This window comes from Anoplopoma fimbria, chromosome 11, assembly GCF_027596085.1.
Source record: "Anoplopoma fimbria isolate UVic2021 breed Golden Eagle Sablefish chromosome 11, Afim_UVic_2022, whole genome shotgun sequence".
Classification (NCBI taxonomy): Eukaryota; Metazoa; Chordata; class Actinopteri; order Perciformes; family Anoplopomatidae; genus Anoplopoma; species Anoplopoma fimbria.
In genome coordinates, this window is record NC_072459.1 from 6,337,209 (window position 1) to 6,360,606 (window position 23,398).

The 23,398-nt window shown below is 40.7% G+C and overlaps 1 protein-coding gene across 1 annotated transcript in view; it reads right to left on the reverse strand.

Annotated features, from left to right (window-relative positions):
• Positions 1 to 23,398, reverse strand: part of LOC129099164 (voltage-dependent T-type calcium channel subunit alpha-1H-like) — a 109,485-nt gene that overhangs the window by 26,649 nt on the left and 59,438 nt on the right. Inside the window, 11 exon segments of the mRNA XM_054608344.1 lie at positions 163 to 280; positions 414 to 599; positions 2,140 to 2,291; positions 8,561 to 8,755; positions 9,044 to 9,210; positions 11,972 to 12,074; positions 12,076 to 12,496; positions 12,958 to 13,196; positions 14,468 to 14,560; positions 17,848 to 18,145; positions 22,909 to 23,068. Coding sequence (XP_054464319.1) covers positions 163 to 280; positions 414 to 599; positions 2,140 to 2,291; positions 8,561 to 8,755; positions 9,044 to 9,210; positions 11,972 to 12,074; positions 12,076 to 12,496; positions 12,958 to 13,196; positions 14,468 to 14,560; positions 17,848 to 18,145; positions 22,909 to 23,068 — 2,132 coding nt within the window.

The window sequence follows — 23,398 nt, forward strand, 5'->3', positions numbered from 1 at the left end:
TGAACTATGAGTTCAAGTATGTCCATTGCCAACTTGCGAAAACATTCTTACAAGCTGTCAGCTGTAGCATTTTCATTTTTAAAATCGTACTCTAAGTCAGTTTTGGCATATCAATATGACGAAGAAAAAAACTCAGTAGCATAATGTCAAGTGAAAACTAACCTGGAATACAGTGACGATGGCCCAGAGCAGAGAGTCAAAGTTCTTGCGGTCGGGGATAGTGTCTCCGTTCTCCATCCTCACACTGAATTTACAGCCAAACAGATGCATACCCAGAATACTGTAGAAGACAAGTAAATGCAGACATCATTTGGGTGTTATAATAATATAAAGAGAGAATATAAGCATTCTCAAATAGACAGAAAGGGCAGATGGGTTTGTGTGTGTGTGTGTGTGTGTGTGTGTGTGCGTACCTGAAGGTGAAGATGAAAAGCATCAGCAGCATGCAGAACGTGGCCACGTTGTCCATGGTCTTCATCAGCACCACCAGTTGTCTCCTCAGGGCGGGCAGGAAGCGAACCAGCTTCAGAACCCGAAGCAGACGAAATGTTCGCAGGACTGACAACCCGCCGTCTGCTTGACCGATTATCTCCCACACACTGAGAACAACAAACAGGCAAGTTTATACTAAAACACTGCTGGACAACTTTAAAAAATGAAAATACAACAATATGCTAATTATCCATTTCGGCCAGGAGGATCGGGCAATCGGTCGCAAGCCTGTGTGCACTTCTGAGTCTGTAAACTGCTAACCTCACATTCTGCAAACTGCATAATGTGTCGGGTACCCAGTTATGGATGGCTGCGTGCTCATCGACTTCTCAAAACACCTTTCATTGCCTGTGTTGTACTGCCATTGATTGCCTGCTGACTCCTCATTTACTTCACATAACCTGCCCCGAGGTGATAGGGCTCACACGTGTTACCACAGCTGAGTGCATCGCCGGCCCCCAGCTGCTACCTTGCGCCCAAAGTAGTGGGAAACAGTACAAACACTGCCAAGTACATGCCCGACACTCAGTAACGAGCAGAAAACAGGAAGAAAGTTGGGTTTATTTTTGTTTTTGGAAAAATTTAATGAAGCTTATGACACGATGACTTTGAGCCGATTGCCTGCATACGTTGCCTCTTGTTTTAGAGTATGAATTAAGTGTGTTTTATGACGCCTTACAGCCCATTAATGTTTAGACGGGGGTTATTCAATTGCGGGTAGTACTACACTTGACCATAAACACCTGATAGAGATGTCTTGTGATGCACCTATCTAGTCATGAACGTAATTCCCTGTCAGTATCACAAGTAACCCAACCAAACACATCAAAAGGCTCCCCGAACCAATATGAGCTCTATAAAACTAAATGACACACAGCAAACCTCAACTCCGCCAGAGGCAACAAGCAAAGCTGCTCCTGTGTGACCCATCAAGAGAATGTCAACACTAGCTACTTTAAACAGGCCCTATTATGCTATTTTCCGGGTACATATTTTTATCTCAAGTTACAGTTACAACATGTTTACATGCGTTAATGCTCATAATCCTCCTTATTTTTCTCATCCTAGCTGTCCTGCAGCACCTCTTCTCACCCTCTCTCTGAAATGCACCGTTGTAGCGCTTGCTCCTCCGTCCAGAAAGCAAAGTCTGACCCGATTGGTCAGCTAGCCCGCTCTGTTGTGATTGGTCAAGGTTTCACATTTAAAAAATCTCTTCCTCCGGAGCTTCAACTCTGTTTCTCTCTTTTGTTGTTTGAGGGCGGGCCAAACTAGCCAGAATGAGTTTTACATCACTTCTGTAACATTATGACCTCATAAAGTTACAGAAGTGAAGGAGAGAATTCAATCGAGCCGTTTTAGGCAGATCAGGAGCTTCTGAGGGGGAGGGTAACTCCTTTTAGGTGTGGACTTCAGGTTTTACACTCTACGGACCTTTTGCATGTACAAAAAAATATATAAGACATAATAGGGCCACTTTAAAGATGGATGCTGCGGCAGTGAACCTGTCCCTTAAAACCCTACGGGTGGCTCTAGATCGGAGCTCATTTGTCTTAAAATCTACATTGATTGGAGCCATGGTTTAGTCTGTAAGCATTTAGTTTTTACTTTGAATTTTGATGATAACATATATATTATTCTCATGTTTACCTGATGATCACAATGACGCTGTCGAAGATGTTGTATGGGTTCCTGATGTATCCAAAAAAGCCAAAAGCCAGCATCATGAAGCCCATCTCCAGGACGAACATGCTGGTGAAAACGATGTTACTGATCTCCAACACGTCAGTCAACTCCTCGGGCTGGGGGGGAGAGAAGGGGGAGACAGAGCAGGAGAGTAAAAGAGAGGGAGGGAGGACCAAAGAGATGGGGGAAAGAAAAAAGAAGCAGGAAAGAAAGAAATGTACATTTTAGTTAATATCTCCACTCTATTATCCCTGAGCTGTAAAACGCTCAGCTGAGACATTATCAATCAAGTTCAGAGCTGCAGTCAGGTCCAATCAATCAAACCGGACCATCGGCACCAATACATCACTGCTGATCTACTCCACTTAGCTCGCAGTACAGTCAGTGATCCAGCAACCATGTAACTGAGGCCCTCTCATAAAGCACGTAGTCAAGCCTCCTAATGGAAAACGCAGCAATTTTGTGCTCTGGTAAATGCATCATGGGGCCAAATCCTCAACTTTTTTTATAGAAACGTTTCGCTAGAGCTGCATCTGTGAACTATTTGTGCTGCTTTGGACTTAGGTTCTATTTTTCTTACAAATGTCAACATCCGGACTTCCTAAACTGAGACTTTTGGGCAATTTTAGGCATCTGACTGTGGCACACCAGAGTTCATAAGGTGTGTTTCTCGTCTCGACAAAAAAATCAAAGCATTAAATGATCCAGTGAGTAGTAACAAAATAAGTTTGGTGTTTATTTACAAGAAAAGAGATCAACCATTACTTATTATTGCAATGATCTCTTTGCAACACAATGCACAACTTTTGTGCATTCTGATATTCACAAACAAACAGTAGTTATGATGCCCAGAAGCCGGAATCACTGTAAATTATAGATTGTTATACTCTAAAGACCTTAAGCTTGTCATCCAGAATTTTATTTTCATGTCACGTACGGCAGTCTCATTAAAACTAATTGTGATTCTTTTCATGTGGGGGATCAACAAGCAACAGGCCCGGAGCCCATTTTGAGTCTCGGCCTAAGGGGGATAAAATCAGACAGACCACATTCTGGACTAATAGACACACTCACAAGATTAATATATATATAAAATCCCAGACATACAGTTACAGTGGGAATAACCTTCAGCCTGGGTTATTCTACACTATCAGCACCCTGCAGAAAACATCAAGTGTTGGCTTTGTGTTCATTGTTGTTGGAAATTAAGGAACACGTTATGCATTTAAATATGACTGATGAAGCTGGAATCATGAGATAAATTAAGGTTTCTCTGTCACAATCATAGAAGTCAATTATGTGATGTGTGTAGGTGTCAACATTCTCTAAATTATTCTAAATTAAAATAAAATCATCCATACTTATTGTTATGATTTAATGTAATATTTATGTTAATTTCTTCAAGTAGCATAATCAAAATCATACAATACCAAAAACAATAAATAATGGTACATTCTGATTAAAAAGACAACTTTCACCACCAATTCAGGTCACTGATGCTTGTGCTGAAGTACAACTGAGGATCATGATCACAGATAGAGGGCGCCACACTACACAGCACACCTCCCATCACCTCAACCCAACCCACACACTCAAAAACACACACACACACACACACACACACACACACACACACACACACACACACACACACACACACACACACACACAGACACACATGCACACAAGACCAAACAAACACACTAAACCTTCTGAGAAGAACTATAAAGCTTTTACAACCACTTTTCAAGACTAGAAGGTTGAAGGTTAGGCAGAGTGTTTCCTTTTGGAAAGATCAGTGGTGGAATATAAGTATATTTACTCAAGTAGAATACTTAAATATATATACTTGGGTTTATTAACTTGAGTGTTTACATTTTAAGGCTCTTTATACTTCTACTTCACCACATTTCTGTGGAAATTTTCTTTTTTTACTCCACTTCAATTATCTGACAGCTGGTTACTTACTTAGATCTTTAAAAAAACTAGCTCCACCCTAAACCAGCTCTTGGTCACATGTTATCAACACAATCGTAAAAGAATAAAACACTGAAATAATGGGCAACACTGCTGCATAACCAGTACTTTTATTTTTAATGTTGTAAGTGCACTTTATTTCCATCACCAAGGAGGGTATGTTTTCTGGTCGGTGGTTTGTTTGGGTTTCTGCAGGATTAAAAACATTCTGGCCCGATTTTTCTAAAACTTGGTAGAAGGGTGTAGCATGGGCCAACGGAAAACCCATTACATTTTGGAGCGGTTCCGAATCACAGGGCAGATACAAAAAAATAAATAACTTTCATTAACAATGCGAGGAAGGACAAAGCCCTGGCGGAGGTCTGCGTTCTGTCCTTTTTTAAGTCCAATTTTGCTTGTAGAACTTTGACTTGCATTAGAGTATTTGTATAGTCTGGTGTGATTGCTAAAACAGACACGCTCATACATTTACACAAACAGCCTAATGGTCATCCTGAAACGGAGCCTGTCTGATCCATTGCTTTACTGACATTATCAACTGCAGGAAAGTGTGTGTGTATGTGTGTGTGTGTGTGTGTGTGTGTGTGTGTGTGTGTGTGTGTGTGTGTGTGTGTGTGTGTGTGTGTGTATGTGTGTGTGTGTGTGTGTGGATCATGCGAACCTACTGAGCTGATTTAATTCCATTACAGCACCAGTTTGACAGCAGTTGAAACCTCACTGGCGATATGCACTGGGTTACTGTATGCAGATACTACCTTCAGTGCATTACAGTGCTGTGTAATCCAAAGCACGCGGCATCTCTGTTTCTGGATTGTTACTATTCTCGGCTGATGAGCTATTGAGTTAATTGGGACAGTCGTGAGGTTTGAAAACCAAAGCAGAAACGCCTATGCAAAAAAAAAAAAAATGTCAGGGGACTAGAGTCAGCTTCTGGTGTCCTGCATGGTGAAGAAAACTGCCATTTATTTTTTTTAGTAAAGGTTGACAGACAATAGAGAGACTAGCCGTTTGCTGTCCAGGCGGTTTTGTTGCTTTTACTGACCAGCCAGCACATAAAGACGTGAAAGGCACTTCAACAAAGCTTTAATAGAGCTCTCAGTCAGCTATCTCTATCTCAAGCAGTCACAATAACCGACTGGCATGCCTTATTATTTAACAGAGGACTGGTGGCATTTTCATTGCCTTTGTGGCCCTCACACCAGAGAAATGAAAGAGCATACTGCTGAGTTGCAGGGCAATCATTTCCATACGCTGCACAGCAGTTTATATGCCTGCTGGGATAACAAAGGTATCTTTACTCGCTCTTCACAGTGAGTTGAGAGGCTTGTAATGCTGGATTAAAAAAAATACAGAGATACAGCCTTAAACTACAAAGATTGCGAGCGTCTGAATACGTGATAAGACCTCAACGAGCGCTTGAAAACCCCACATGCATGCACTGATACATTGATGGGAAGTAGGATTTGGCAACCTGGAGATTTGGACTCCAAGAGAAGGTGACCTACTGACAAGGTTTTTGACACAACTTCTCATAAGTAAAGGCAGTAAGTGTCAATCCATGTAGCTGATAACGAAATATAAACTTTTTTTTTTTAATTTGTGGTGACCCCTAGTGGCAGAAATTCCTAAAGACTGTGTAGCAGAGGACAGACCTAGCATCCAAAGACGGGTACCAAGTTTGATGACAATCGAGTAAGCCAATTTTGATTCCTAAGCATTTTTTGTAAAATTGAACTTTAAGACACAAATCTGAAAATACAGTACCAGTCAAAAGTTTGGACACACCTTCTCATTCAACTACTTTGAAGAATGTAAAATATAAAACATATTCTGGTTTGTTGAGCATTTGTTTGTTTACCACATAATTCCATATGTGTTCCTTCATAGTTTGGATGTCTTCAATATTAATCTACAATGTAGGAAAAAATAAAAATAAAAATAAAGAAAAACCATTGAATGAGAAGGTGTGTCCAAACTTTTGACTGGTACTGTATATAATTTCACAATAGAGAAAGGTTTAAACATTTCCTTGATAAATTTAGATCTGACAAAGTGTTGGCACGGTTGGCCTAACAGTTTGTAGCGAGATGTTACAAAAGTAGACATTTCTAGAGCAGAAAACCAGTGGAACATATATTTAGATTAACTGAGATATTAGAATAATTAAATAAATGACCCTAAGCCAAACCGTCTGAGATCATTGTAATCTTTGGTCTTATGCTGTTAACCAGGAATAATTTAGAGAAATTATTGCATATAATAATAATAATAATAAGAAGAAGAAGAAGAAGAAGAAGAAGAAGAAGAAGAAGAAGAAGAAGAAGAAGAAGAAGAAGAAGAAGAAGAAAGAAACAGTGAAAAGAAAAACAAAAGGGCTCCAGCAGCGAGCCTCGCTAATAAAATACAGCAATAGCTGAAGGGCTTTAAACTGAGAACTAAAGGTTTGAATTGCAAAAAGACTCGATGAGCTTTCATGGATTCAGTTCAACAATCGTACTTTGATGTCTTCTCTGGTTTCGTCCTTTGATGTTTAAGTAGTTTAACTCAAAAATGAATTTTGGTTCCAGCTCTCTGTGATGGCAACATTATGGACGACCATGTGGAACGAAGAGAAAGTTCAGGAGCTGGTCAAGTATAAAGGTTACAGGAGCAGTTTATACTCAAGCCCTGCAGCCAGCCAGAAAAATGTGGGTGCAGGGAAAAAGAAACTTAATAAATCCCATCCAGCTTTATCCCATGGTGCACTTTGTTTTACAGAAGCAGGTCTAGATTGCCGTGATCATTAGTAGCTGAGTGGTTTTAAAGCTAATTAGAAGTGCTCCACCATTTGTCAATATGTTTTAAATGTACTATCATCCAAAATGAGCGTTCTGAACTGTTTTTCACATCCATCATTATGTTTGACCGACCAGGTCATCCATCAGAATCAAATACTGGGTCAGTGTCTGCTAGAAGACATTTCAAGTGATTTGTAATTACAGCTCTTCATATGACCTTGCCCTATGAGGATACAAAGCACAACTGAGATATGCAGACACACACACACACACACACACACACACACACACACACACACACACACACACACACACACACACACACACACACACACACATGCACACACACACACAGAGCAGGGTAAAGGAACCTCCTTGACATTAAAGCAGGGCCCTGACCTAAATCAAAATAATTCTGAAAAACACTAATCATGCAGTATAATATTTAAAATCACAAACATGATGCTTACACCTTCAACAAAATGTGCATTAAACTCAAACATGCACTCAACCTGAGGTATAGCATTCACTGTGTGGTTTTCCACATTAAAACTTTAGCTGTAAAATAACTCAGTAGACATTAAAGAGTGTTTGGATCTTTCATCTGTTCATAAAACACATCTACCTTAAAGCTACGAGTTAATTTTCTACACTTTGTTTTTTGTGTCTGTAGATTTAACCAAATGTTAGCATTAGATAAAGCCTAATTTGCATGTATAAACATACAATTTCAGCAAACTTGTAATACAAAAAATAATTGTCTTTATGTAAGTAATGAACAGGGGAAGTTTCATTATGATATCTGTTAGTACATTTTTTTTACCATTTACACCTGAAGTTCCTCTCCTCAAGACACCAGACAACGTATTTGAAATCGATTTCCACAGATAAGTACTCACACACACACAGTCTGCACTATGCCTCCCACATTCACACACTTCTTCACACACATACACACTCACAGACACATAAAGTTTAGCTAGGTGTCACACAAGGAGGATGATGGGTACTGAGGGGAGGAGGAACTCTTACATAACACTTAAGTCTGCGTGTGTGTTTTATTGGCCCAATAAGGCCATGGCTCTCCCAGTCGCTTCTTATGTTTATACCACAAAGATAGAAACACACACACACACACACACACACATCCCCTGGAGAGGGAATTAGAGTAGAGGGAGGCAGGGAGAGACAGAGAAGGGAAAGGAGGGATCGTGAGCATGCACAAGGATCTTCTCTTTGGGTTCGTATCCATTTATTGTACAGCTGGGACAATGGAAGGTTGTGTGCGTGTGTGTGCATTCATAATAAAAACTCTGTGGATGAATTCATCCAAGCAACCGCACGAATTACTACAGCGGAGCGAGGGACGTGTTATTAAGTCGATACTTCCCCAGATGTTGGGTAAACTAAAAACATCATCCTGGAGTGTGTTCTGTCTTTCCCTCACCCCTGCCCACCCCTGTCTCCTCCCCCACTAAACTCTCATACTCAGAAAGTCAAATGCCAGATTCACACAGCTTTCAAACAGACCTCATCAAAACCATTTGTTTCTCTATGAAAGTCAATTTTTGGCCCACTGATCCGAGCTTGTTCACAGCTTTTCATTCCCTCCACATCTGGTGAACTCTCACCTGCTCGTGGTACTCGATCCCCATGCTGAGAGTGTTGACGAGGATGGCGATCATGATCCCTCGGTTGAAGTATTTGCTTTCCACAATCCTTTTCAGTTTGTCCCTGAAGGCCACCCAGGCCCGGACCACTCCGTTCTTGTACTCCCTGACCCCTCGCCGTCGGCTCCGACCTCGCCTGCCTCTCAGATCTCCCCCCTTTAGAGCAAAAGATGGAGGAGGTGAAAATGCTGATCGAGGGGTTTTGGACACAATAAGTCTTGCATTTACAATTTTTTTTGTATAAAAGTGTAGTTAATAGTCAAGACTTTCAAATTAAATTCTTTAAAAGATATTATATTGTCGTTGTAAATAACTTTAACCCACTTTCATCATCACCATCATCATCATCATCATAACCCCTGTCATTAATGCCCAATCCCCACATCCACAACCTCTGTCCTCACTGTTTACCATCATGGTTAGTGCACCCCCGTGCAGTCTGACCTGGGGGAAGTCGTGCAGTCCGTCAGCCTCTCCCCTGCCTCCCTCCAGGTCTCCCAGCTCCAGCTCCAGGGTCTCCAGGCTGCGGGCACACATTGGGCAGCTGAGCAGCTCCAGGAGCAGAGGGCTGGGCACCACGCCCGCCAGCTGGTACAGTAGCCTCTGGCGACCTGAAGGGGGGTGTCAAACGGGTGGAGAATGTCAGACATTGCAAAGGGGGGTTTTGCTAGCTGTCCTTGTGACTCTTCAGCTTAACTGAGAAAGTCAGACATGTTAGAAGTTACTTTATTTTACTTACTTACTTAGATTGCTTTGCGCTGAGCTTTTTTTTTTTTGCTTTGAAAGTGATTTATTATCTTTATTAGATTGATATTTCAAAATCTAACTTTATCCCACCATAACACATCAAAGATTATGTTTGCATCTACACAAAACATCTGTCATTTACTGCATTATCTTTGATTGATATTCAATTCTAGGGTCTTTTTAGGAAAATGTAAACTGTAAATAATGAGGATTGACATTATTTTTTCAGCCCTGATTTGTGCCTGAAGTCAACAACCTCTTAAAAAATGCAGTAAGTAAGCTCGCCTAAGAGGTGAAACCTCCTTGATGCCTGTTAAGCTCATTGCTGAGTGCTGGATGATTAAAGTGACTCTGCCGAGTGTGTCAATTTCTCTCTTCTCTCATTTCAATGATGGTGGCTAAACAGTCAGAACACTATATTCAGACAGACAAAATCAACTTGAAACAATCAAAGTAAGGGGGGACATCCTTGTGTGTATTTTTTGGCTAATTTCTCCAACAGTGTTGTTTTATATCAACTTTTATATGAACTTTGCCTTTTTTTTGTCAAAGAGGGCCAGTACTTTATTATGCTATATTTAAAACAAGAGTATAATAGAACAAGAGACAATGAGACATTATGGTATAAAAATAAAGCTGTAATAATATAATGTAAGGGAAATTTTGCATGCAGTACTAAAGGGATGTCCAATCTAAGTAGAGAGCCAAATCATGATGGTTTCTGCAGTGAGTACGGCGAGCTCCCCCATAGTCCAGTAGGAGTTCCTGGCTGACTCCTTTCACCGTCTGTTCTACGACTACATCCTGTTAAAAGCAGTCTGAAGGAACTGCAATGCAGCTGAACACGACTTCTGGAAACATCAGATGTTCAAAAGCAGCTTCAGCAGATGACTATCTAATACCTCAAGCTATAACAAAAAAAGCTTGTTAACGTTGTCATCATATTTCATTGTCTTTTATTATCTCACAGTCTATTTATCAAATTGTTTTGACTCCAACTCTCAACAGATTGTTTGCATGCTCCATAATTCTTTTAGCAAAACACCTTCAAGGCCCAAAATATTTCTCTTGTTCAAACCTTTTATGACATTTGGTTGGATTAGATTACACTTAAAGTAAAATCAGATTTGAGAGCCCCCAGAGTTTAGAAAAAAAAAAAAGATTCCCATGAACAATAAAAAAGGGCTATTCAACCAAAAACAGCTTTCAAACTCTAATCCAATTACATTTCATGGTTTGGCAGAGATTTAGTCATCTGACAAAAGCTGAAAGCAAACATTAAGAAACTACAGACCTAGAAACGTCCGACAGCGACTAAAGACTATTCATTCATTCGTTTAGATTTTAGCCTTTATACAACTGCAAACCATTAAATCATCAGTTAAAAACGTGTGATCTTCAACACACATTAGTAGTGTTACTCTCTCTGCGGACCAGAGGTGTACTGACTGTTTTCACACATTCAACACACTCCTGGTGTTTTTTTAAAACCTTTCTCAGCTCCCATCACTGTCTTTTCTGTATTTATCACATGTCACGCAGCAACTCTTCACTACAGCGGGGAACTGATTTATGTGTGCTTAATTATGTTTGGAGTGTCAGCAGCCAGCAGTATGTAAATGTGTGTGTGTGTGTGTGTGTGTTTACAGCATGTGTGTGCTTAGCAGTTTCCATTCATTAGGACAAAACAGACAAGTCTTTAATATGTCTGCTGCTTTTTTATTTTCCATTACAGTTCTGTGTGTCCCCCATCTAACCCTCTTTTATTTCTCCCACGCCTCTTTTCTCTCTCGTAATCTTATTTATTTTTCTCGATATTTCTTCCCCTCCTAGCCTCTCCCTCAAAACCTTTCACGCTTTATGCCCCTCTTCTTAACTCCAAATACCATTCTATGCCTGTGTTTTTCTTTACGTTACTTCATACTCCTTACTTTTTCCTCAGGACTCCCCCACACACTTTGCTGATTCCCTCAATCTCCCTCCTTTATCCACCTCACTGAGCTGAGGACTGTAGCACTTGAGACATGGATTTCTTGTCAGGACTCACTAAGTGCTGCTTGAGTCACATGCCGTGTGCCGAGCAGATGTGGCCAGAGGTTACCTCAGGTCAAATTCGGGAAGAGGATGGAGGTATTTGGAGAAAGAAAGAGCAAGAAATGAAGATGTGTGATGACCAAACGATAACGGAGGCCGAGGGAAATCCGTGCATCAAGTAAAGCTTAGGAGAATTATATGGAAGTTATTGCTCTACCAAGAAGATTAAGTGGTTTATTAAGCCTTAATAAAGGGTATGTTTGGTGGCTTGGCTTAGTTGATATGTAACTTAGGCCGTTACACTCAGTCAAGTTGGTTGCTGCTTCCTGAAGATGACTCAGGCTCCACTCTGTAACCTAAATTGTGGTTTTGAGGCAAAGAAAAATATTATGTTAATGAGCAAAACCAAACTCCAGACTTAGATAAAGTCCTACAGACTCTGAATCCGTGTTTTGCTGCAGTCTACGCTCTTTAAATGTCAGAGGTGTTTGTGTTGTGTGTGTTTGTTTGTGTGTATGTGTGTGTGTGTGTGTGTGTGTGTGTGTGTGTGTGTGTGTGTGTGTGTGTGTGTGTGTGTGTGTGCCGTCTTACTGTGCTGTCCCATGAGCTGGTAGAGCTTGTTCAGTGTCTCTGTGTGTTCGGATGCCGGGTGGTTCGGCGGGTGCTGCTCTGGACTTGGCCCGCACTGCTTGGAGTGGGGGCGGCGTCTTGCTGCTGTAGCTGCACACAAACGAGGGCAGTATGGTGGGATAGTTCATCCCCCCGTTCAGCCGGCCCAGCAGCGCCCCCATGCCTTGGGCGACGCCGGACGCCTCGCCGCCGTTCCTGTTTGTACTTCCTCTCCGAGCAGGAAGCGACTTCATCTCCAGCTCCTCCCCTCCCTCTCCGTCCGTACGCTCGGTGGTGGTCGCCGCGCTGGTGGTGTGCTGCCCCCCGTTGCTGAGGCGACAGTGCTGGTGCTGATGGTGCTGCAGGAGGTTGTGGATCGGTCTCAACCACAACGCGCTGCCGGGGCCCAGGCCTCCACAGCCTCTGCTGGAGCCGTGTCCGTGTCCGTTACCCCCGCCGTTGCTGCCTCCGCCACTGCCGTTAGGATTCACCTTTTTACGCCTTTTACTGGTCAAAGGACGGGAGACATTCATAGTTATGAATAACTGAACGTGGATAGTGAGAGTATTTTTGTGTTTATTTGTGTTTGTATCTGAATGCATCCCTGGGGATGTGGCTCTTTACAAATGCAGGCACTGTGCATAATGTAATACTGTGAAATACAAAATTACCAAAGCTCACAGACACAATTACTAGATGCTCGTAACAAAACACATTTTAGCCATCCCAAATGACTCATACAGGGCTGCAAATAGACACAAGCGGACCAGCAAATACAATAAACTGCTGAGGAAAAAGCTCTGATTAATTTAACCTGGGGAAAAAGTGTGATTATAATTTCAAAAAAGGGATTTCTTTCTGACATTTTTGACAGTCGTGGCCGTAATATCACAGAAAATCGACAAGCATGCAAAAAAGTCAAAAACATCTAATGTCTGAGGAAAAAAAAAAAAAGGTCCATAGCCAACCTGTGCCATCCAGAGTATATCCTCTGCAGTCTGCGTGTGAACTTGCGATAAAGGTGGCTGATGTAGCGCAGCATCTCCTCGTAGCACGAGCCTGGTTCGCTGTAGCTGGCGAGCGTGGAGTCGTTGGACATGTAGCGAGCGCGCTGCTCCCTCATCAGGGCGTTCTCCCTCTGCTTTGTCTCGGAGAACTGGGTGGCGATGACCACGAGGCACAAGTTGATCATGAAGAAAGAGCCCACCTGGACGGGGAGGTTCCAGAACACAGGGATAAAGCTGCAGCACTGAGATGATATATAACTGTCATCCCAGAAAACTACTCTATAAAAGAGGTGTTATATAGTATATGTCTGAAACCTTTCCCTACTAATTCATCAATATTTAATCTCAGGAAGTACTCACTGTTGACTTAATACCTTCTCAAGGTGTTAAAAGTGTAATAAAACACTGTGTCAACAAGAAGACATAATAGAGCTTATGTATCATTCAGATCCAGAAACTCTGGGATGATCAAACCAACATTGTTTTTATCATTGCTTAGGAAATTTAAAATTCAAATCGTGCTCTGATGAGATGGCCTTGACAGGAAGATAGAAATATCTATCAATTCTTTAAAGTAATGCCCTTTTAACAGGCCATTACTGTGTGTTACGGAAAGAGCGATGGGATGTTAGATGAGCACTTTCTCCATCTTTTCTCTGACATTCTCATTTATCTTAATTTTTGTCTCATCCGCTTTCTATATTCTATATTCTTTGTTCTTCTTTCGACCCTTCCTCCAGTCTCTCTCTCTCTCTCTCTCTCTCTCTCTCTCTCTCTCTCAGACCTCTTCCTCTCTCTCTCTCATTTTTTTCCAACCTCCCTCTGAGTGCATGAATAGCACTTCCACATCAAACGGCAGGCAGGCAGAGATCATACAGCATTATGAAATATTTTCTTTCTTTGAAAACCCCAACAACAGCATGATATGGTGAAATTATGCAAGGTAAGACGTCTGCGAGGTTCAACAGAGGAAAGATTAGTCTGTTTTGTTCTTTTCAAAGCAGGACAGAAATGCAAGTACACAAAAAAATCTTTCAGGAGAAACATGTTTTACATGTGCAATAAAAGGAGCCTAAAGAAATGTGCTTTTCAGATTGTAAAAGTCGCAAAATAGATTTAAATATAATGGCATACATAACTTTAAGATTTGTCTGTAAAACTGGACTCTAGAGATGGCTTATCACTCTACAAGCAAAGCCAAGTTCATTTAGAAAATTGTAACAAGTCCGGGTTACAGTGAATAACAGAGCTTTACTGGGCTCATTAGATGCTGGAGTGGTTTTAGCTTGGTTCACTTTCAAACAAGACCCATGTTGGTCCATGTAGATCTGGGCCAGATATTTGGGATCCAGTCAAAAGTGTTGTTTTTAATTAATTTTGCCGCTATTTGGACCCCCCTTTGTGAGACCTCGTAACACATTCAAATATCAGGAAATAACTAAAACAGAAGTAAATACGAGGAGGTACTTACGATAATGAGCAGTATAAAATATATAAAATTGTAGAAGGAGTGAGCGTCCATGACATAGTACATGATATCTACCCATCCTTCCAGAGTGATGACCTGGTGGTGGGGACAAAAAGACAAAGAGAGACACAAACTGCATTATAATGAACGGGAAAGTAGGAAAAAACATTCATTCTCAAAAACATATGAGAAACACACCCTTGCACGCACGCACAAACACACTCAAAGTACACAGCGGTCAGATGCAGAACATTTCCAATTCAGTTTTTAATGGCTATTCCTTAGAAGAAAGCCTGTGGTATCCCTCCAACCTCTTCCATGTGTGTGTGTGTGTGTGTGCCAGGGGACTGATGCAGCTCTTTCATGTAGCCACTATGCTAATGAGCAGCCGAGATGCTGAGACCTGAAAGCGGCGGCTCAGCTCAGCCGAGCCGATCATACACTCACACCTCGACGTTTACACCTCGGCAGCCGACTGCCAGAGCACGAAGCAACAACGGCATGATGGAACCAGCGCCGGACAAATGTCCAAACACACACACATGCCAACAGGCAGATGTGTGCATGCCATACCTGTGTATTCATAAAGAGTCATACACAAAGATACCTTAATACCATAAAATGCACATCATGCACACACACACACACACACACACACACACACAGGCGACTAATCCGCTCTCTGCTGGAGAGCCCTCCTTGCACCAGATTAACAAAAGAGCAGAGGATTCTCATTTCTGAGCTAAAATACACCTGGTAAACGTGCATCTTTCTATTCCATAGAAACAGAGAGTAGAGGAACAGCAATCCAACCAAACATGTATTCAGTCAACAATAATAATCTGGTAGTTAACATAAGAACCAGAAAATTCATCAAGAATTGGAATTTTGGGTTATAATAAATGCAATAAAAGTACATATGTTCTTTTTGTTAAATGGAAGAAAGGACCAACAACTCTTGAGCAGCATGTTACTGTAAATCTTCATCTTGCAGCTATGTTGTAAAGATCACTGTGTGCATTGCAGGAAAGACAAGATCATCAGCTGATGTCAACTTGATTTAAGAGATGACACAAACGCAATGACCCTAAACAAATCACGAACAGACCCCCCCCTCAGCCCACCCTCAGTCCTCTGCTCCGGACCGACCTTGATAATCAGAGACAGCTAGCAAAGCCTGGAGTCCTGCATGTGTCCATACTAACGACATACTACGCTAATGACACGTGGATCAGAGAGTTCTCAGCGGTCGTTGGTGAGTGACTTCAATCAACACATTGTGGACAGTGTTGCAGAACAAATGTGTGTGTCAATAGTCATTAACCTGTGGGTTGATGGAAACATTGGCCTGGTTACCTTGAGATGCCTTCATCCTTTGGACCTCATCTCCTCTTTACCTCCTCAACCTCTTCACATGTCATCCCCTCCTTCTCACCTCTACACTCTTATTTCTATCGCTCCTTCACTCTCAGCTCTCCTTAGGCTGCTGTCAGAGGTCAGTCCGTTACCTGGTTCTGAAACCGTGGGTCAGGACTGGGTTTAATTGACATCCTGCTGTAAAATCAATTGTTATCACACACTAGTACGGACCCGATCCAGCCACGGGGTCGTTCGTGGCGGGTATCCAACGTGACTTCCCAGCAGCTTCTTGTTCTCTGCAGGAGTCCCAGGGTAACCCTGAATGAACTCAATTTGGAAACACGGGCTGAAATGTTTTCAAAACCCTGCTCTGAAATGTATAATTCATGCTCTTTATATTTACAGATACTGAGGGAATAAGACTGTGGACTGGGATAACAAGCCACGCAACTCATTTAACATTCAATAGAGCTGTCTCCTTCATTTTAACTAACTTCTCTCTCCCTCTTTGTTTGTATTTCAATCACTTTTACTCACTATTTCTTTTCTTGTTTCCATCCACTTGTCAACAACTAGTCTGTACTATTAATTTCCTTTATTGAGAAATAATATTTAATTCAAATATTTTATGTTAATATTGTATGCAGTATAATTAAAATGCAATATAGAAAATTTACAAATTTAAACACGCGGACCATTAGAACCAGATTCCAAAACCCTGCTTGTCGTTTTACACCACTACATCCGAGTATGCAAGAAGCAGCTCCTCCTGACAGCAGGGACGGATCAGTATCTGGCAACTAAACCCGTGACTCCAATCATCCAAACATCATGTGCATCTACCTCCCTCTATATGTTGTTAAATGCACATATCACATCAAATAGCTGGCTTAAAAAACTAATCTCATCTAAGACTCAAAATGATGCTTGCTAAACCATCAAAAAAGAAAAACATAAATCTTTTAAGCCTCTAACTGCGAGTTGAGACACACACACACACACACACACACACACACACACACACACACACAAAGGAAAGTTGTGAGTACCTAACAGGGATTTATATGTCAATGTGTGTGTGTGTGTGTGTGTGTGTGTGTGTGTGTGTATTTATCTTCAGTATTTGTGCTGTTTAGGGTAATTTGAAGGTAAGACTCTCTTTGAGAAAGTCATGTTGCGCAAGTCAAAGTCTATTAGACACAGGGACAGATCTCTCAGCGGGTCCCGGACAGATCTATTACAAGGGAATTCATATCACAAGAGCACAGACAGTGTTAGCACAAAGACGGAGATAAGGAAAAGTCAGTCGCAGTTTCTCCTGGGAGCTGGAATCAGCGAGAGGAACTAAGACATTTTCAGCACCAGAGTGTGGAGGGGATATGGTACATGGCCTCTGATGGACAGAGTAGAGGGATTTCTAAAAAGGTTTTGTTGTTTTTGATTGATAACTTTTTTTGTGTTTGCCACAGAATATAATTTCAACTGTCATGCCAGTCAGTGATCAGCTAGTCATCACTTTTTTGTTTGGTAAAACCTTCAGTTGATGCATGCAGAAGAAGCTCATCTTGCCTCCAATACAAGTCCAATGGTGCGTCCACAAACTATGAAAACTCTTAACCATGAGTTTACAGTCTGGTCAGACATATTCTGCTCAAAGCACTCACAAACCATGAAAACTCTGCCTTCTATTAGAGTTGACTTATTCTGCAGGAATGTAACCAAATGTAGCTCAGTGTGAGCAGTATTGTGAGCTTCCTGTTTTTTCAGTGAGATGAATATGCATTACAATGAAGGAAGAGAAATAACATTCTTAGAAGGTACATTTTGTCAAACTTATTAGAATAAGTTGCTCTACAACAAAATGAGTCTGCTAGTTATCCAACTTTGGTTAATCACCATTAAAAACATGTTACATTTTTCAGCCTGGTGTTGATTACCCTCTAAAATAAAATCTCTCAATCAACAATAACGATTATAATTGTTTTTGCTTCCACATCCAATTCTGCACATTTACCCCTTCTTACCTGGAATATGGCTATCCAGGCGTAGCCGATATTGTCAAAGTTGACAGCTCCCTTGTGAGGGTTGAGGTCCCCGGGTTTACAAACATTATAGTACTGGTTCCAGTTAATGCAGCCGTTAACACTTCCAATCAGAGCCGAACTTGGGGGCAGGCCGGCCATGCAGTTGGCCCCGCCCTCTGCGTGGGGCGGCACGCTGTTGCAGCGCAGCATCCCGTTCTCTCGGGGAGCCGAGCAGATGAATGGGCTGTCTTCACCTTCCTCCGACATGTAGTAAGGACTTATGGACAAGTTGTACATTCTGGATGGAAAAAGAAATAACAAAAATACATACGTACATCAATGACCAGTACATCTAGCTTTACAATAACTAGTTTGTTGTTGTTGTTGTTTATTTTTATGTATGCTTGTTTGTCTTTGCTACAAGTTCTGTATTAGGTCATACTGTACAATATATGTGCGAATAAATTATTATTATAACTAGTATACTGTAGATACCCTGAGAACTGACTATTGTCCATTGTATGGAATGAGCCAGTTTCCCATTTCAGGAAAACAGAATGTATGGAATATGTTTTATGGGATTAGAAGAACAGTGATTTCGCTCAATACAAATAATATTCCATCTGCTCACTCAAAAAAAATCACAAACTTTTTGTATTGTTCCTATTGTGCCATTCACCAATAAGCAGGATCAGATTTCCCTTTGTGCTATTTAAGGGCGCTCCCATATAGAAACCAGGATTAGATATTAGCAAACAGTGTATTCAATGAGAGTGGATGTATCATTGATCTTATTACACAGCCACACATACAATCACAGATGTTATCTTTGTATTTGCCTCACAACACCTTCAGCGACATCCAACTACTACTCCCACTTTATTTTCACACTGTATCTACACTAAGACTGTGTGTTCTCTTCTTTCACAACATCTAAATCACTGTTCTTATCATAAATCCTCTGAACAACTGAGTAATGGGGTAGATGAACCTTCTGTTGCTCAGTACATCGAGAATGATACTAGAAAAAAAGTGCACTGAACAGAGTGCCACACTCCGTGTTTATTGTGTGATTTGATGAATATACAATGGGTCGTAAAAAAAAACTTTGCTCAAACTCAAAAAAACAAGCCGAGACGTATGCAGGCAATCAGCTCGAAGTCATCGTATACAATGAATTTTATACAATCTTGCAAAGAAAACAAATGAAACTTGTGTTGTGGAGAGGTACAGATGTGTGTGTACTGGTAGTTCTGTTAGCTATATAAGTTAGCGTACTTGCAACCAGTGATGTACGCAACTGGTCAAGACAATCCCTGTCCAGTTGTTTTGCTTCATCGATCAGTTTTACTTTACAGTGAGGTGTTTGTTCACAGTTAAGCTTAATCACATTTTGGCCACTACATCCTCGTCATATTTACTCTACCTTTATTTATACATTCACATTCAGGGTTTGCCAAATCAAAGCAATCCTAGATTTGGCAGTGAAAGTGGACTACCAAGCTCCGGTGCATGTACATGCTGCGTATTTGTGGCTCCCAGGAATTTCACTTAACCTTTGAATTAAGTTGTTGTCTCTTTGTCTTTATTACTGCAGCATGTATGGCACATAACACAATACACTCATTGATTGGATTAATTCAGGGAGAGCGGACCTTGAGACTATAACGTCCCACAGCCGACTTCCAAGCCAGTTGGCCGAACAAAACGCCACTGAAAGCCAAGTCGTGAGGGAGGTGAGCCGAGACAGAAGCTAAGTTAACCCAGCTAGGACCTAAGGCCATTCCACCACCTAATCTGTTCTTGGCTGATGTCTGGTCGCAGGAAAATGCAGGCAAAACCAACAACCAACAAAAATGCAGGCTAAACCACAAAGGGGAGAGCGCTGGCGGACTTTGGTGGGACAAGAGGAGGCGGACTCAGCTCACATCAATGATGCTTTGTATTCAAACACAGTCAAAGTTGATGGACTGTGTTTCTCTGATATGGAATTTCTAATGTTAAGATATCGGCAATATTGCCCAGAGTATTGTTTTGTTGCTGCTATTTACATTCCTCCTGATGCAAATAAAAAAAATGCACTACAGGAATATACTAATGTTTTTGTATCTTTTTGTTTGTCATGTTCATCTTGTGTAGGGAATAGTCTACAACTGCATTTAGTTGTACAACCCTCTGTTGCATAATGACAATAAATTATCCTTGAATCCTTGAATTTCACATCTATTAGTATCCATGGTGACAGCTGTTTCCTACTCATGGTAGAAAGTGTGCACACAAGAGTTCACTTATTTGCTGCTTCCTGCCAATTTACGCTATCGTTTGTTGTAAACTGTATATTTGTATGCTTTTAATGGTGTGTTGTGTTATGTGCATTGCGTGTACCTTTGCTGTACTTGGGAGAAGCCAAAGACAAATTTCCACTGAGGCGAAGAATAAAGTAAATCTAATCTGCATGTGCACAGATTGTAAAGCCCTCTGAGGCAAATTTGTAATTTGTGATTCTGGGCTATACAAAATAAACTGAATTGAATTGAATTGAATCTAATCTAATCTAATTTTATCTAATCTAATCTTTTTTTATCTAATGAAATTACTGCATTAATGTGTATATCACTTTTATGTTGTATTTCGTGAATGTGAAGCTAATTTGAATTACTTTACTGCTGGGCAGCTTGTGAGTTTCCCCCTGGGGATTAGGTCTTAATTAAACTTAAAAGGATAGATCTTAATTTATTAAACGAAATCTGTAAAGAAACTGAAGTTATCAGATACATTTAGTGAAGTAAAATGTACAATAATTCCCTCACAAATGTAGGAGCACAAGATGGAAATACTTAAGTGAAATACAAGTACCTCAAAATTGTACTTAAGCACAGACTTGAGCAAATGCATGTGATTCATATTGTACTGGAGGTCAGACAGGATTTCTTTCTGTGAGAGAAAACACAGCAGCCTTGGCTATGAAATATTGAGCCACTGTTCTCTTTCTGTCTCTCTCTCTTACACACAGGAAGGACTCAGCAACATCAACTGAGGTACAATTTGTACCATTACATCAAAGCAGAATTAGTTCAAGGATGTCTAAGTGACATTTTTGGCTTCCTGGGGTTGTGGACGCTGAAGCAGTTTTCCTTTCTCTTTTGCATAATTTCAGTCCCTGCAGCTAAATTGGTTGACTCTGATCCTTTTTTTCTGTCTGTGTATGTGTGCCTGTTTGTCCTGTGGCGATAGTGGTTGTTTGTCTGTTGCTCTTCTTTCATCAGATGGATGTTATCTTATTTATCACAAGATAAGATACATCCAGGAGCACAGGTTCATCTCATTTTTTCATAACGTGTGCAGTGTAGAAGGAAATGTTTGGGTCAATCACAATGTAATTCACCATTTTGTGAAGCTAGTGAACATGCATAGATTTTAAATCTATTTGGGACGTTAGAAATTTCCGTTTATGCTGATTTTATGTCCAAGGTTGTTTTAGTGTTTGGTCTGTTAAATTTTCCTGTCTTGTACAGTTTTTTTTTCCTTGGAACATGGGCCTTATCTGGAATATCATCATTTTAGGGGTGATATACTGTATATTCAGGCTTTACTTTGAACCATCTTAAAATACAATAACCACATCATCTGCAAAGAGGAGTTTAATTTCATGTAGGAGTTTTAGACCTGGTGCACTGGATGGATCTAATTTATCTGCAATTGCATTGCACAGATATTAAATAACATGGTGCCAGTCTCACTCAACATCTACATCTCTCTCCATGTCTTTCTTTCCTGCTCATCCCTGCAGCTTTCTTTCATTTAAGACATATTCCTGACAAGAGGCGGAAAAACTTGTTCATTCCTTTATTTCAAGCCGATTAGATTAATGTAATGCTCTCTTCATTGGTCTTCCTCAACAATCCATTGACAAATAACAATTAATTCTGAACTCTGCTGCCAGCCTTTTAACTAGAACACAAGAGAGTAAGCATATAAACCCAGTTTTAGCTAACTTGCAATGACTACCCCTGTCTTTAAAGATTGATTTTAAAGTTTGTTAACTTGTTTACAAGGCTCTTAATGGTTTGGGACAGACCTAAATTATTCATTATTTGTTGTTTTATAATCCTTCACGTCTCTTATATCCACTGCTGATGTTTTTTGTAATACAAACTATCACAAAAATAAGAAGATCGGCAGCTGAGCCTCTTTTATTTATCTGCCAAATTGAATTACCTACCCAAGGCTATAAAAGATGTGAGCTCTGTGAACATTTTTAAACGACAATTGAAAACTTATTTACTCAGCATTGCCTGTAACTAACTGTCACTCTTCCTTTGTCTTAGTCTTTTATATGTTTTATTGTTCTTATGCCTTCTTTTTCTTTATTGCTTGGTTTTATCGTGCAGTATTAGCATGTTTTAATCCGTTTGTTTCTATTTATTCATTCTCTTGTTTCTTGACCTTGTTTTAAAGCACTTTGAACTACTACCCCTGTATAAAAGGTGTTATATGAATAAAGTTTTATGTTATTATTATCATTATTATGTGTGTGAAGCCATATGGTGGTTTACATCCTGAGGGCGCTATGCAGTCAGTGTACTCTAGCAAGTTACAATTCCTGTGTTTTTGCTACAGGCAACAGCTGACTTATACACCAGATGACAACTCAACACAATCTCCAACAAGAGAAGCAGAGGGAGAAAGAGGAGGAAGGATGAAAACAGAAGGAGAAATGAAAGGGGCAGAAAAAAAGGAGAGATCTTGTTTGAGTAAAGTGATCTGAGCATCTTTGAAGAGCCCATGTGTGCTTGCTGGAGGCGGTGCAGGTCACCATATGGATGTGGAGAACGGCACTTGCATAAGAAGGTGGATGGACTTTTTCTATTTGGCGTAAAATAAAAAATGTTTAAAAAGTTCTGAGTCTGAGTTTTTCATTCATCTCTGTTTTTGTCTCTACTAATTGAATGTAGATTTGACAAAGGTCTTTGAGAGGATGTCTAGGGCCATCTGTGCTACTTCGAGCCTAGAAGGTTATGAGGAAAATCCAAATACAGTATGACAAGACAAATTCCTTACGTTATGATGTCCTCTTCCAGGAAGCAGCGGTTGCGCAGAAGTCCCGCCCACAGCTGGACTCCCACAATGCCAAAGATGAAGAAGACAAAGAAGCAGAGGAGGAGGACGTTTCCCAGCATGGGCAGGGTATCCAACAGCAATGTCACCAAGATCCGCATACCTACAAAGTGGAACACAAAGAAATAAAGATACCTTCAGAAATGTTCACATCTACTTTGTTTAGAGTTCACACACATGACAGTTGAGTTTTGCATCAGCTGGACTTTAACAAACGCCCTGGTAACCGTAAACTCTGACAACCTCTATTGATCTTGTGAGTTAGAAACCCACAAATTCATGCCCACAGTCAACATAATTACAAGTGTTGACGATACTGAAAGTGACAGTTTGACATTATTTCATCCTCCAGGATTTGAACTCACAGCTTCCTTGCGGCTCGTATTATCTAACCACACGTGTTAAGCATCCATCTCCAGTTGTCAGATATGTT